The 17,604-nt window shown below is 34.0% G+C and overlaps 1 protein-coding gene across 2 annotated transcripts in view; it reads left to right on the forward strand.

Moving 5' to 3' along the window:
* Positions 1-17,604, forward strand: part of LOC113508590 (nephrin-like) — a 126,619-nt gene that overhangs the window by 66,861 nt on the left and 42,154 nt on the right. For both annotated transcript variants that reach the window (XM_026891713.1, XM_026891715.1), the window contains exons 3-6: positions 4,052-4,248; positions 12,354-12,464; positions 13,376-13,582; positions 17,149-17,303. In XM_026891713.1, coding sequence (XP_026747514.1) covers positions 4,052-4,248; positions 12,354-12,464; positions 13,376-13,582; positions 17,149-17,303 — 670 coding nt within the window. The remainder of the gene's footprint in view (positions 1-4,051; positions 4,249-12,353; positions 12,465-13,375; positions 13,583-17,148; positions 17,304-17,604) is intronic.

Below are 17,604 nucleotides of genomic sequence, written 5' to 3' on the forward strand. Positions count from 1 at the left end.
CTACTCCTTTCAAATTCCATTCACACATCACCACGTATTTGGCTTCTCACCGTTGTTCTCAATTCTTTAAATTGAGAATCCTCCGGTAGACAATTTCTTTAAATAAATTCTTGGGCATTGGATGCTGGAAATCTCCTGAGGTTAGAAATGTTTCCCGATAGCCGGCAACAGAATTGACCTCGACGACCGACATTCCGTGATCAGTGAAATGGGAAAGCAGTAACTAGCACACAACACAATGGTGACAAAATAAATGCCGTATAAAAATACTTAAAAGAAACAAAACGAGGCCTTGTTAATAACACAGTTCAAAATTTGTCTCTTGACGGTAATGACACTTAAATCGCCCACTCATAGGAGCATTTATCAAATAAAATGAAAAGACATTTCGTTAAAGGGGATATTTAACTGTTCCTCATTTTCTTGGCAACCCTTCATTCAGTTTTGACGAATGAGGTGTTATTGGATCCGTTTTCAACTGAACAAACTTCCTTGTATGTGGGCTCATTGAATATGTTTCATGGATTGTTTTAAATGTTTCTACGAGTTTTCTATACTTGGTTCATTTTGGGGATGTTGTTTTGTTGGCGTTGTTAATTGGGTTAACATTCGATTAATTGTTTCCTTATTGACATTGTCTTCTTATTTTGCGTAAACAAGATGTTTTTCTTCAACTGCATGTCTTCACGTCAGCTAACATAACCGTCGATAAATAATGTGTTTTCAACTGTCATCTCTTATAACCACCTAACTCTTATAATTTAAATTAAAAACAGTACAAAAGTCTGCATAAATTATGTAGGAGACAAGTACGCAAATCGTGACGGTCACAAAAGCAAGAAGTTCCACTAGGACTTTGCATAATTACCTTCGCCGCCGACGTGAAGACAAGTGGTGTAAATTTTATTAGAAAGTTAGTCAACAAACGCACCTGTACATCAAGCATGACCTTATTTAAGTGTTATGCGTAGTAATTAATTATAATATTCGTGTAAAGTTCCCCAAAATATGCTTGCGGTGAGCCAGTATTGCTAGCGGCAGTGAAATTCATTTGCGTAATTATATTGACGATTTATTAGAAGAGACGGAGAACGTGTAAATAACTTTGAATGTTAACTTCCCTCAGGTTGTTTATGACGACACCTCGTTACTTTTGAGATGCTATTTTGAAGTTACAATATTTCATTTAACATTGGTCTTTAATATTTTGTTGATTAGGTCAAAAGTGGTTTTATGTTTTAAATTGGTTTTGATAAAAATTGTTTCCTAGAATTTACTTGACGCTGATAAAGCAGTAGCAAATAGTATAGACGACTTGTTGGAATCGAAGTATTCTGAGTCTGTGTGTCTCGTGCATATTGTGTATTTACGTGCATATAGTGAATTAATTCCGTACATCGGTGGTCTTTTTTTAATAAACAAGGACAGAAGTTCAATGGCATTCAGATAATCATGAAAGTTAGGAAAATATAAATATGAATGAAGATTTTATTCAATTTAGAAGATACAGTCTATTGAGTAATGCATTCATAATTTAAATACACTTATCTACTCGTAATGTGTTAAGAAAAGAGTTTACCTTAAACATGCCTTAAGACAAAAACATCTACAAACAAAATATATATTATTTTAAAGAGCTTTTTAAAAGGATCAATTACTCTTAATGGATTTAAAGAGCTTTTTATTTAGTTTTGAATCTGAATAAACTGAATGTATCCAATAACTTCGGATTCGCAGAAGATAAGCGGCTTAGGGATACACGAGTTTCAAACACATCAGCTAATGAAAGGTTTAATATTGGACGACTTCATGTAGGGGACTTTATTTTGTTAGATTAATTTTATCACTTTTTTTTCTGCTGACAACACTATGTTTTTTTAATGAAAATTTAGTAAGTCTATTTCTTCTATGTATATCTAGCCATTGTTACGCTTATGATTTAAATATAACAACGTATAAAATATTTTTATAGTAACTATCGTGAGACCGAAACTAGTCGGGCACTCCCGATAAATACGCGTGAGTAAACCGTATAACGTATAAAACAATAGTTTTTTTTAATTCAAAATTACCAAACTCAACACTAGCCACCACTAAGCGGGGTGGCCAACCTCTTCCCGTACAAGGGAGGTTTGACTGTACGGGAAGAAGCCTGTGATCAGCAATGGGATGTATATAGGCTGGTATGATACCAACAAACTTTACAACCAAGACTGAAATAAATCAGTATCAAACCAAGCCCTAAAATTGGACCAAACTTTTCCGTAACCGTTTCAAATGTAAATCACTCCAAATGAATAGTGCTGTGACTGGATGAAGCCGCTTTGTGGTCTGTTTCGAAGCTAACTGGAGCTAAATCGCAGGACGGTTTAGCTACCCGTATTGATTCGAGTACCTAGACAGTTTATATCACTGAACGCCAATAGACTTTATACAATGCACGAGCTGTGCTCAAATAAACCGTGTGATTGCAAATTTGAGTGAGCGTTTGGTATTGATCGTGTCGCATCACTGTGTGATTTGTACGTTCGTTTTAATGGGAGATTGATTTTCCGTGATTATTCTCGTGATAAGTATAAGAGATTGTTTCAAAGTTTGGTAAAGGGTTCTCTATGAAATATAGAGGAAAAAAATATTGTTTACTGTAATTCATTTGTCCTCTTAGGTGTAGTTAGGTGGGCGAGTTACTATTTAATTAATGTCAAAATATATAAAAAATACAAAGTATTTCGTAAAGAGAGTTTTTTATTCTTTATTGACAAATATAATAGTAACGGTAGTACATCCTACGACATCCTAACCTAACAAAGAAACAAAGCAATAAAAACTCTTCATGTCGAACTCATGCACCAAGGATAAACTATTCATGAGACTCTCAAAAGAAATCTTATAGCAAAGGCCTTTGAATCTATATTTTATTTTGATTTAAGTTTTCATTTCTTTGTTATACTTAGTAAAAACAGATATCATCATATGTGAAAACTATCTGTTTTAACTGCCTATCATGGTCATGAGTTTTAGTCTGATAAAAGCAAACATGTATTAGGGTCTGAATTTAACTAAAAACTGATTCTAATTTCCTGCAGAGTCACGAGTAGGTCAATTAACTATGTAAAAGTAAAAAAAATATCAGTCTAGACTCAAAAATATAAATTCCAGTTAGTTCTACTTTCCCGCTAATTGCAAATGAGCTTATTATTACTCGGTAAGTAGAAGATTGCTATCATATCGTTAAGCTGCGAACTAACTTATTTTCTTTAAAAATAGTAGGTAATGATTTACCTACACCCTTACTACTGGACAATTATGGAAGTGAAAACTAGGCATGTAGCTTTAGTAGTATCTCGCTCATACCGTGTTATAAGCTGTATATGTACAGACATCTATTAATTTAAAAATAGTAATAATTTATTACATATTGAATTAATAACCTATTAGATTAATCCTGACAAAAAAAAACTAATTAATATTTAAAACTCGTAACCCAGAGATGTTACATTTGAGAAAGAAAGACGCCCAAAAAACATTGCTAGAAAATGGACAATCAAAATCAAAACGAGTAAAATGCAGACATCTCAAATACAAAATTAATGCTTTGGGGGATATACATACTTTTTCTAAGCCCGTATATTACAAAAGAGCTACGATATCATTATATGGGTCAGAGTAATCACGCTAGCCGGCGGTATCCCAGAAAATAATGAGCGATGGCCTTCACAACGGAGTCTTGACTTCATTACAATAAGCTTGAATAACATGAATTTTGTTTAAATTTTATACAGGTACCAAATAGAGTGTAAAAAAGTGGGGTTTCTTACAGATTGGTTGATTTTTTTTATTCTTGGTGCTTACGCTTAGATGCTCTGATTTTCGGTTTTTGCAAAATATAAAAAAAACCTGTCAAACGAACTAATTAAATTTGTTGAAAACCTTAATGCAATTGTGGTCTTCCGTGTCCGTAGCAATATAGATTTAAAAGATCTATATTCTACAGCCCATTTTCAGCTCTACCTTTCTAAAACATTACAATTGTATTTTATTCCTTCAACAGTTATGACACTCGAGTCCCCGGTCCATCAGCCCACTGGGTCGAGGAGAACTACCTGGGCCGGACCCACTGGCACAACACGCCCACCGCTGGACTTCGCATGCTGGAGGTCCAAGCAAGAGACCGCGCCATCTACAGGTGCAGGGTCGACTTCCATGTCTCCCCAACAAGGAATTATAAGATCGCTCTAGACGTTATAGGTGAGTATTTATCCATTTCGTATTATACACAAAATGTTATTCAACAGTAGGTTTAAATATATATCACGTGATTTATAACATTATGACGTCATGTTGAGAGCCTTGACCTGATATAGTTTCTTTAACAAACAAATACCTAACGGGAAATATTATATTGCGACTATAATTACATTTAAGGGTTCCGCAGCCGAAAGGTAAAGGTGTTACTAAGATATCGGTGTCTGCCCGTCTGTCTCGCGTAGGATTCTCATAAACCGTTATAATTTTTCATGCCATCCGGCTATTGGACATTGAACTGATCAAAATCCTAAAATCTGCATTGAGAATATCTTTTTTTATTACAATTTTTAATATTTTTTTATTCCATAACAAAATAATTTTATTACCAATCTACCACAGCTCTTAAAATAAGAACCATTGCGGTGTAAGCAAGATGGCACAAAAACTCTTTATTATATCGTCTCTTTTCTACAACATCTACAGCCTTGCTTAAAAGATAATAGTAGGCCGGTTCGAGTAAACTTCGCCATCGTATTACCCTAGAGCCCAGCAGCCATGATTAATTTATCATCAGTCATTGTAGTTCCACCTTTTGGCAGAGACGTCCTCCTTTTGGGACCAATTTAAAATTTATTATTTATGTACAGGTATTCACTATTTGTGTAACATTTTGGTACTTGAATTTCTTTCGAGGATTCATTATACTGCTTATAAATAGAAAGTTCTTTTTGTATTGTATCTTTCTGTTGGGATATTGTGTATTCATTTATTTGTTTTTTTATTATTATTATTATATATTCTTTTATTTTTATATTGCTTTTGGCTGGAAAGAAAATTTGAGATGAATCTAAAAGAAATATTTTTAGAAGCATCAGATTTGCTATATGTCATAATATTGCATTGTCTCGCCATACAAATATGCTGTCATGCTGTTATTCGATCTCACGACCTTTCATTTGCCAGTCCAAAGGTCACACCATTTGGCTATCATGTATAAAAGCAACATTTAAACACTAAACTTTCAATTTATGATTGGCTAACACGTTAAAACGTGATATAAGAACTGTATCGTCGTCGTTCTGTCACCCAAAGGGCGCAGGATTAAAACTGAACACTAAATTCACAAATTAACACTTTGTAGTCACGCATAGTCTGATTTTAATTAGGTCATTTACCTGTAATTAATTACTAGGTCAGATAAATAACTTATCGTGTAACTGATAAGTGTTCTTTTTAACTTTGAACTATAAACTTCATTCAAAATGTTCCCTTAATTTAGTAGAGTTTTTAGGGACCAATGCAAGGGTAAAGACAGTTAAATATTAAATATACTTAAAAAAAGTCTAAAATACAATAATTATTGATGGGTTGTATGCGGATATGTTGTTTTTTAAGACAGAACTAGAGGTATAGTACCAATCGTTCACGCGAGTCACTCCCATTTGAAAGATTTTTAATCACTATCCCAGAAATAATATTACCTACACGTCTCTTGTTATATTTATTTAACAGAAAATGTAATCCCATCTAGTTCCTTGGAGCAATTACATATATACTAGTTAATTGAATCCAAGCTGTTTTTTTCCCTACAAGACGCGAGCCTTATACTACACACATGAGTAGGCAAATCTCTCTCTTCTGTTTTCTCTGTCTCCAAACAAGATCACCAACATTTTCTACTTATGAATCAACCATAGTCTAAAATGTTCACAAATCAGATAACGGTATCGCGGTAAGCAATATTTCATTTCGGAATCGCGCTACAAGAGACCTTCATTCAACGTTTCAAAACTGCCTTAAAAAAGTCTATTTGGAACGAAACCATTTAAATTTTGATTGGAAACAATATAGTTGCGATGAAGCAAATTTTCCTCAATAACATTGATAGTGAAATTTTATTGAAAGAGGAATAAAATAAATTTAATTATAACAGCGCACTAAAGTTAAACAATGATGGCCGCAAGAATTAACAGTTTGTTCAAAGGGCGTCACCTTACGACCTTAACCATCTAACTCCCCGTTGTTTTGTAACTGTAGCGAGAGTTAAGCTCCCCTAGTAATTTCAATTTGGGAGGGAATGACATCGATTAAACAGTGCGGTTACCATCATTCCCTATTTATCGAACTTCTGGTTTTGGAGCTTCATACTGTAATTTAAAAGATTTTAACATTAGCCAATGGATTAATGAAGTTAATTACCATCCGCACCAAAAGTGTTCCGATTTTTATTGAAATTGCAGAACCATATTTAGTAGGTCTGAAAATCGGCTACTATCTTCCTTTCATACCCTTAAGTGATAAACTAGTCCCTAGACAGAATTAATGTGCAAAAAGAAAGTTACCGGTCAGCTAAAAACACTATTAATGTGGATGATAAGGACTAAACTACATAAAAATTTAGAAAACAGGTACAAATGTTCTACATCTGTGTAAAGATTTACTCTAATTGATAACTCACCGTTCCACGTTATCAGCTGTCATAATTTCCCATTCAAAGCAAGAGAAACCCTACTCACACGACAAAACTCGAGTCAAGTTATAAATTAAATCTGTGCAGAAACTATCGCTTATCTCAATGAGATCTCGCAGATGGGCGCAACTCTTAAATTCTCACATAATCTCGCGTCCGTATCTGTTCCCCCTTTTTGTGTTTTAATAAAATAATTCACCTTGAAACGACCGCCCAACAAAAGCTATGAGCCGTACCGTCGGGCAATCTCGATAAAAACTAGTACGATCGTAAACTTGACCCTTCCTTATCCTGGTCGAATCAACACGGAAAGTTTAAGGAAAGTCCAACACGCCCTAGGATGATTTACGTCTGTGCGCTGACGGTAAAAATGCGGGTCAGTTCAAATTAAAATTTTATGAGGACCTGCTTTACCCGTGTATCTATCCACCTTTATCGGACGGTCGGTAAAACAGATTACCTGCTTACGTTACGGGCTTCTTTTTACGATATTTGTTAAGAGCAACATTCTGTTTTATGATTGACGTTCGTTATGAGGAGCGAACAATAAAGATGGTACCCAAAGTACCGTGATAGTCATAAATGTAATTTAAGAAATGACATGACTTAATCTGGATTACACTTTTACGTTCGTTTACATAAGAATTGTTTTATACACGTTCAGGTTTACGCGGCATTTTATTTTTGTGCTTTGAATCGACAGCAAAATTAAAGGAGAAGCCTTGGCTTAAAATCAATGTATAAATATCTAAGTCTATATTACTATAACACTAAAGAGGTGATGAAAGGACTGAGCACTTTCCACATTAACATTTATTGCCTGATAAAAACAAGATCCACAGGTTTCCATTATCTTTTATTGTTCATCTAAGGCTGTACCTGTTTTATACTGCATTTATCTCAGCATTTTATCTTCCGAAGGACAAACTAAAGGGCCTTTAGAAGATGCCAAATTATTGCTATCATTCCGACCCGAGTCATAAACAGCTATTTAGATATGGTTGTCTTTGAGCTGGTCTGAGAGTTTCACGGTCATGCCAATATGAAATTTCGTTTCAGAGAGACTAAAATAAAAATTTACATAACACAAAGATATCAGCATTCAGTGAAGATAAGCGTTGTTTTAAGCGATAAAGATAAAATCTAGCAAACTGTTTTATAGGGTTAGTGACTCAAAGCGATTGCTGTAAGACATTCTCCTTTGCATAAAACTTACATCGACTTTCGGATGGTTGTCTGTAAGAGCAAACGTTATTGGAGTCTTTTCTGAATTGTTTGGAGTTGCTGAGTAATGCAGACGATAGTTTTGTGAAGATTCGTTAACTTTAAGACTTTTTATATCCATTAGAGATTCTAAGTCAGCAAGTTAAATCGTTTGAAATTTTTACTTTAGACCGTACTTTTATCCAAACGCCTTTTTGGATAAGACGAAGGTGGGACAAAATTCAATTTTTATTAACATTTTAGAAAAAATATTTTACATAAAAGTTATACGTTCACAGCGTTATAATCACATAAAGAGAAAATGCCAGAAAAAACTTACAAAAAAGTATTTAAAGAGCGTAATAAAATTAATGCGATCTTTACAACAGATAACCGCCCTGTTAATTAGAGGCCTAGGAGGTTAAAAGCTTTCTTGAATATTTTCCCCAAGCGTTTAATTATTCCTTTTGTATAATGGTAACACACAAAAAATGTTTTTTAGAAGCTCATGTTTAATGTATTCGTCAGTGTTATGGACCCATCAACGGCTGGGTTGACGTTTAGTCGTTTATAATTGTCCTTAGTATTGAATAAAATCGCTTAAGTGCGAGTCGGACTCTAAATATTGAGGGTTCTGTACAAATACAACGTTTTTACTTCTTTGTGTGTTTAAACTGGTCATAATGGTCCAAGTCAAGTTGGACTCGCAACACTGAGGTTCCGTACTAGGTGACAAATTAAATTTGATAAAAGTCATGTCCATTTCTTTTTTTAAGCATCCTTAAATATTTATCCCAGTACACGTTTAAACGCGTTGTTCAGGTGACCATGCTAAACCGACTGTGCGCGACGTGTCGCGGGTTCGATCACCGCGTAAGACAAGCATTTATGTGATAAACTAAAGCTTGTTCTGAGTCTGGATGTCTTTGTGCATGTGACTATAATGTTTGTGAACCGTCCCGCGACACAAGGCATAAATCTCTTACGGCATCGTTTTTTTTTATATTTGTTGTTATGATGGCAACAAAAATACAATGTCATCAGTCTAATTACAACGATATATGAAATAATCAATTGCTCTCTAAATACCTATTAAAATCGTGACCCGTTAAACAAGAGCTTTCACTTTAAAAGTTAACTTTTCGCGAGATCCTTTATTAAATTTCTTAATTTTTAAGGAAAAATATTACCTGAATTTCCAAAACCAGAAATAATGTGGCAGTGTATCAAAAATTCTATTACCAATTTTCATCCGATCATTTCGAAACGGTCAATGATTTTACAAAATCGTTGTCAGTTTGAAAACTGATGATTTATTTTCATTCAATTAGAGCGGAATATCAACAATAATTTGTTATTCGAGTTATTATATTTTGAATAGTTGCAATAATAAAACAAATGGTAAATATTGTTGTTTTAATATCAGTGTTTACTTATTGATAGTTATGGTAATAATTACGCAAACATTTAGTTTTAAATGTGTGTTGTGTTTTCTTTGTTAAAATATACTTTGCTTTGTTTTTTTTTTATATGAAAGCTATTTTCCATTATACCTATTTGTGAAATAGACACTACCTTTAAAAGTTATTTTATTGCACCTCTGAGAAACTACATAGAGCGGCATCTCTCCTTATATTTCAAATACATATGTCCCTGATTTTTGTGAAAAAAAAACACCTTAAACACAATTCAAAGATTGATATTCCCCGGTAACAAGCAAACCGTCAACTCTAAAACAAATACGACATAACAATTGTCTCGGATCAAATAATTAGCACACCTGTTAATACTCTAACGTTACGGTAACCTAATACACTGGTAACAATTCATTTACCCCCCCCCCCTCTTTTGTGCTACTCTTCGTCTTCAATCTCACAGTTCAAAATTAATACCACTAATGCGATCACACATGAACATGAAAATGTTTAATTAATTATGTCAGATTTGGTTTCTTTGTTCTGTTAATAGATTCCATTAAGGGAAATCTCTTCGTATTACGTAAGTACATTTGCAATATGGCCTGAAAGATATCGGATGGAACGGACCATAGATCAAAGAAGTATAGAAGGTTCATACTTCATACGCTAATAATATCGCGAGGAAATTCACTGTTTTTTTTTTCTGATAAAATCATTCGACTTTTGGATAAATTTCTATTTTTGACAATACAGAATAACAACAAAGAGAGATCGCGTTAAATTTACTTTAACAATAATTACAGTTTAGCATAATGCTTTCCGAAAGGTCTTTAAGTAACGATTTGTATAACTGAAAAAACTATACATTTTAAAAGTTTATTATACCGAGATCGGCATCTAACTAGAATTTTAACATCCTTCCCTGAAAAACGAGGTACCTTCTATATTTTTTTTGGTCTTTGAACTCGACCTGTATTCCCCCTTATCTGTCCGATCTACACGAAAAAGTTTAACGGACGACCGAAGTTTTTGTAGGCAAAGTTTTTTTATTGGTTGCTTTAGAGAAACACCTTTTGTGACTTTGTTAAAAAGGTACAGAGCTGTAGCTAATGAGGGAATTCGATATCAGGGTAGAGGGATTTTAAATTCCAAAGTATTTTAACATGTTATCCTGATACGAGAAAAAAAATCAGGTATGTTTTTAATCAGCCAAATAAATGATTCGATTTATATGCCGTAGTCAAGTAGCATAATGAGCCGTTCGATTATTAAACAATCCTCTTCGCTAAACAGTGACCGTTCAACTAAATCCCAGAATAAAATTTAGACATTATGATCACACATCTACATATTAGTATTGAAAAGTGTAACTTGTCGTGTATATTGAAGGTTCTTCTCCATGTCTCGGTCATGGTAGAACCGCGCATTAGAATCATCAGTTCGTAATATAATATTTATAAGCGCCTGTTAGGCTTGCTTGAATTAATAACGTAAAAAATATTGTTTTTTTTTCCTTCTTTGGAAATATGCGTTTCTGAAGGTTAAAAATAAATGGGAATTTTATGATCACATTCCTAACCTTACCCAAAGAATTAACCAACAATATACCAGGATATTATTGTTATTGGTGTTTGATCAAATGCCTAAATATCATCCAGGAAATTATTTGAACGACGCTGTTTAGGAAATTGGTTAGGCTGTTGATTGAACGGCGAATTGAGCCAGTTGACTGCGACATGTATAAAGTACGCTAACAGATCATTCAAACTCAAATACAACATAAAACCGATTCTGCAAATAATGTTATTTGCTTAACTGTAATTGACTTAGTAATGCAAATTTACTTTGAAGCTATATATCAAAACAGATTGCAGATAAAACTACAATGTATTTCATTTGATCATTAAAAATTCAACACCATTTGAAAACGTCCTTCAACTTTGTAAAGAAAATTACAGTGCACCGTACGGTATACAGGTCAATTTGAATTCTGTACAATATCGAATCACACGATACTGTGGATATCGATTCCCAAGTATGGAGAATATTCGGATGTGCCATCATCGACAGATATTCGCCATTCTTGCGCCCGAATACTGGGAAAATTCTCATTTCGGATGGTCCGCACTTATGTGTAACGTACGAAACAATGAACGGGTGGCAGATGTTCATTTTAGTAAGCGATACCGTTGCACGGATACGTTGTATGGATAATTCGCATGAATGGCAACCTCCTCTGAATACTGGTATCGCGGAACCTTTTGTTTCGACTCAACGAAAATATTTTCATTTCCTCGGCCACGTTTGAACGCTCCTAGTTTGTTTATCCGCAATTTGAGGGTATTCCGGGCTCGTCGGGTGCCTTTTGCGATTCGCCGCGTACTGATTTCATTTTGATTGTGAATAAATTTTCGACGAGAACATCGGCGAGCGCAGTTGTTTTCGCAAATGATAGAAATTCGTTTTGACTAAATTGATTTAATTTTATTATCTTATTCTTATTTTTTAAGGCTTTCCCCTAAAGTTTGCTTGGTTAAAATCAAGAATAACTAAAAAAACAGAATGAATTGATACCAAACGTGCATGTAGCCCGTTATATCACAAATTGTTTTAGCATTTTGTACATAAGTTTAATACTGAATCTTCTTAAAACAAGGCAAGCATCCGAACTTAAAATTCTAATTGTTTTTCTAACAACTTCAATTATTTTACGACTTTCAATGTGCATGTGAAACGAATTTAAATTTTCAGCGCGTTTTAAATTCAATCTTTCCATTCACTTAATAGCCCATTATTTTAAAACAATAAAATCTAAACGAGGTCAAGACTGAGAATAGCTTCGCAAAACAAGGTGACTTTCTCATGTTATTAGTAAGAAAACCTTACCTATTTTCTTATAAAACTTAGCGTAGGTAGTTTTTGTAGTATAAATTACCACTTAACCGCAAAAGGGGTATTATTTCTAAAGAGCTAATAAACCCTCCGTGTTGCTAAAATACTTTTTCCTGTTACAGAACTTCCAAGCAAACCTGCAGTCTTCGACGAGTTCGGGAAGGAAATTTCAGGTACAGCTGGACCTTATCACGAAGGCGGAGAGTTCAAATTAGTTTGCTCAGTCAAAGGCGGTAAGTACATTTAAGAATTTGCTGGTAATGACCTAAGAGGAAATCCATCCTTTATTTTCGATTGTCTCATGGAAGGAGCTCATGTCGTGATGTTGCACGATAACGAGACACAATGTGTCTATGTCGAATTAGAAATTGAAGGCTTGTATTTAATACAAACAGAAATACAAGCTCTATTGCATAATCACTACGACAATATTACGGATTACGATCTAATCGTTCACAGTGCGTCGACACAATGTTATATTAAATAAAAAGGTCCGCGCTGCAATTTAGTGTCGCACACATAATTATCTTTATTCATTCATTCATACCCATGTGGTGCTTAAAAATATTATTGCCGTTATCGGAAATAATTTGTACTCTGGGGCTATAAATGTTAATTTTGTAGCAGAAACTCGCATCTACACCGACACGCCTGGGAAATGAATTTAAAAGGGGCGAAATACGTAATGCTTGTAACACTTCTGACTGCAATAAACTCGTGTTCAAGTATCAACGTAACAGAAATATTGGCGACGGATATAGCTCTATATTGTTACAATCTCATTACTTTTTGGTTTGTAAATTGAGAGAAAAATAAAGAAATAATCTCGTCAACCGCTTCACTAGGCCCATATCAACTCAAACGAAATTGATTGAAATGTATCGTTTATTTTCGTTCTCCTCGGACCTCTTATATTCCAAGGCTAAGTTCTTTGATGTCAATCTTTTGATATTTAAATACTTTCAACATCGTCAAGCCTGCTTTTGATTCCCAAAAATGATGTCAACGAAAAATCAGTGATCATATAAAATGTTGGTATACAATTTGTTGTACAAATAGCAATCTTGTTCTCGTAATACGAAAGGATGTTATTTTGAGATTGTAATCTCTTTGTTTCCTGTGTTCACGTTAAGTTTTGTTGTAGGGTTCCCGACGCCGAGAATTCAGTGGCTTCAAGGAGACACAGTGTTGGCTACATTAAGTGCTGGAGAATATTCAGCGCCTACAAGGACTTTACCATTAGTTATAAGGAATGCGACGAGAGCGCATTTAGCAGCGACGTATACTTGTACAGCGGATAATACGTTGCTAGCGCCACCGCAGAAGTCAACTATTAAAATTGATTTATTCTGTAAGTATTCACCTACAATAACACAAGTACGTAAAAGAGCATTCCGGTATGCGCAAAAGTTTTCAGGCAACCAAAACAAACTTTTGTCTTTTTTGTTTTTTCATTTTAATTGGTCGATTTAGATTTTATAGACGCTTATACTCGAACGCTCAAATAGTAGCTTAACAATATCGTTTCAACACAAATTTCGGGTACACAAATAACGAATTCCGTTCGGAAAATCCCGATTCTCATTTTTCGCCCAACCCCGAATATCAGGAAAACACCGAACAAATGAAAACAAACGGGGTTTGCAATATTCTTTGCCTCAATAACGGACAGTTATTAACAGTCATTAACACCAATATTTGGGGAGCTGCGAATGGAGCCTAAACCAATATCCCTTTTAGACTCAGCGAATGTTTGGCAGCAGAAAAAATACCAGCTCTTATACCACGTTCGCTCACCGTCTTGGATCAGGTGTCAAATTACATTTTATTGGTTTACATGTCGAGTTAACGATTCTATTTCTACCCTCGATAGGTTTTCGATGTATCTTGATCTCGCTTGAAAATTCTCGGAAAATAAAGTGTGACGTGACATAACTCTTGCATTATTCTATGTGGGTGTGACTGTGTATTGCTTATTTCGCTGTGATGTAGGGGAATGGCCTTATTTGGGACGGGAATAACGCATTATTCATATTGTTCGCGTCGTACCTTCGTTCGTAACACCGTTGAAATGTTGTCTATTTACATACTTGTATTATGCTGATCTCTCTATTTCGCTGAATAAATATTGAAGAATCGTTTTTGTAGTTTCGTGCTACACGTTGCTTAATGCTTTGTACAAACTGATGATAGAGTATATTATTTCATTTTAAAATGTTATAAGGTGTTGAAAATTTAGTATAAATGGAATTTTTGTAAGGTTTTGGAATTATATTTTACATTTTTTACTTATTATTTTAGAAAAATGAAATTTAGTACGAAAATAAAATACTGATAGAAATATATAAACTAAAATCTTTTACACCTTTCTCACGTAAAAAGGAATACCAAATCTACCCTCAGAAATCCAAGTGCACAAATCAACTCCAACCTCTATCCCAATAAGTTAAAAGCTAAAAGAAGTGACAGTACTATTTTAAAAAGTCACCTTTGAACAGTCTAAAACGAATCCAGATGGAATTTCCACTTCTAAGTGCTCAAAGAACTTTCTGTTGCATTTTTAGCCTAGAATCTATTTTATCGGGTCGGCTGCTAAGACGGGCATCCGGACACAAGTGTCTACGATTGGAAAGCCGGAAGAAAAACCGGCTGCCGTCTAAATGTAAACAGTTCTATACGAAACAGTACTGTACAGTTTCCGGAGGTTAGACGTCGGACGGTGCGTTTGTCCGGTCGCCTGTAGCTTAGGCGAGTGTAGTGCAAGCCATTTGGGACTGGTATTTTAATGCATTGTTTGCTATGGATGCAATAGAAAATTCTTTCTCTTGTTAATGTTTTAGGTAGAAAGGTAATTTTGTTTTTTCATTGTTTAAACCTTGTCTTTATATCTGTAAACTAGCTTTTGCCCGCGACTTCGTCCGCGTCGTTAGAAGATATAAGTTATGATTTATATCTGCCCTGTTTTTTTCCACATTTTCCATTGTATCTTGGCCCTTATTAGTCGCAGCGTGATGGTTTATAGCCTAAAACCTTCCTCGATAAATTCTCTATTCAACACGAAAATAATTTTTCAATGTGATCCATTAGTTCCTGAAATTAGCGCGTTCAAACAAACAAACAAACTCTTCAGCTTTATATATTAGTATATAGATAGAAGTCCCACTGTTGGGCTTTGATTAATATCCGATTTCACTGAAGATTCGCGATTTCTGATTAAAATGAATAAAACCCAGATTTCCTTAGTGGTTTCCTTGTGATTAAACCTATTCACATACCTGTCCATCGTAGTTCTATCGCAAGGCAACTACGATAGATAGGGCGATGATAATTTCCTTTAAAAATAGTATTATTTCACCATTATAAAACGTTAGAATAAATAAAAGACCGCAAAATAATTAGAACCAGATTTAAAGTTCGATTCAGGATTAACCTTAAAATCAAAATTATATTCATTATTGCGTTTAGTTCTAATTATTGAATGTTTAAATCATATTGTGGATTACATTATCATCCTAATGATGATGTTGAATTAAATTTTAATCTACTAATTAATATTGGTATCTATTTTACTATAAATACAGTTCGCGTACTAAAAATATATCATAATGATATATTGAATGGCAGTATGTGGTGGTGTGTCCATAATTTGTAGTTTATTGTTTTAGTACTGAACATTGTGAAATTATTAGCAGAATTAAGGTTAAAATTATTTTGGAATAGAAAATTAATGGATTGACTTTAAAATAGCACGAAATATTATTTTCGAATTTCAAAATGGTTACTAAACTATTTGTATTATCAAATGGGTTTATTTATTTAGTATTATTTTGTTGTAACAAGCTTTTATTTGTCCCTTTACCTTCGACTCACTTCCCGGTGTCGGACCGTGCTGGCATTTTGCAAGGATATGTAGGTATATTCCTTGGTCATTATGATGATCTGATTCTAGAACTGATAGATGGCCATACGAGTTCCGCAAAAAACAAGACCGTAGGACTTTCGGGCATTTGAATCGTATTAATTAAAAAATGAAACAAACTATTAATATTCTAAAAAAAGTTGAAAGGAATTATTTGGTACACAAATCAAACTCAGGAGTTATACAACCGTAGCGATTTAGCAAACTTCTAATTAACCATCAAAATTAAGGCTTTTACAGAACAAGCTATTAATGCGATCCCATTGTTTGATAGTCGTCTAATTTCGTGGAATCTTGTTACTTATTTTTATACTTCAATTTGTAAATCAAAAAGGTTCTATACCGTTACCTTCACGTAAACTTTGATTAGTAGTTTAAGTTACCTTGTCGTGAAAGATTTTATCGAAATTATAACAACACGAACTCATTTGTGAAATATAAATGCCTTGTTTTTGTGAGTCGCTTTAATTTTTATTACGTCACTACTTTGAGGTACATACTTACAGATTTTTAATTCATTGTTTGTTGTACCTGCTACTTATGTTTTTGTTTATTTATTATGTGTTATTTTTAAAACCGGTTTGAAACGTGTCTTCTATGTTTGCGTGTGACTTCATTATACCTAACTCGACCTTATGGTTTATGTAGTAAGGTTTAAATATGCCATGCTCATGTACTTTTACATATTTGAGCGCTAAAATCTTCTAAACACGTTAGTCGGGTAAAATACTGATTTGGTTGTTTGAAAACATTATATAACATCTTAAAACTAATTCAAGATAATATATTATGTGTAAATGTTGTTTTGTGTATTATTTTATTCTTCGCCGTCGTAATATAAACAAATAATGTAGTTTAATATTTAGCTTAGTTTTAGTTTCTATATATAAACAGATACTGTGTATCTGGAACAACCTTCTCAGTTGTTACATAATTGTTTTAAGCTACAAACCATATTTTAACTACGAATAATTTAATTAAAAAAACTTTTGTTCCAGTAAAACCGCTATCTGTTGAGATAATATCGAGAGAGCAGCCGCTGTCGGTCGGCAGAAAGTCGGAGCTTTGGTGCAAGACGACGGGCGCGAGGCCGCCCGCTATAGTCACGTGGTGGCTGGCAGGCAAGAAGCTTGATGCCATGACTAAAGAGTCTGTAAGTGTTACTTTTAATTATGTGTACAGTGGTGAATGATATGTCTTAGCAAATATTGATTAATAGAAAGACGTGAGGTAAAAAAAATTATTCGAAAAAAAAATTAGACCGTGTAATAAGATAAGAGTTTGTATTTCTCTCACTATGTAATGAACACAAAATGTGTCAGACGGATATTCTTGATTTCACTTTTTAATCATTCTGTAGAGACAGTTCAGGGCACAAGTTAATTCGGTTTTTTTTTTCTAGACCTGTCTTGTTAGATATTGATTATGTCTCTACATTTTTGACTACCTACTCC

Source organism: Trichoplusia ni, chromosome 2, assembly GCF_003590095.1.
Source record: "Trichoplusia ni isolate ovarian cell line Hi5 chromosome 2, tn1, whole genome shotgun sequence".
In the NCBI taxonomy this organism is placed as follows: domain Eukaryota; kingdom Metazoa; phylum Arthropoda; class Insecta; order Lepidoptera; family Noctuidae; genus Trichoplusia; species Trichoplusia ni.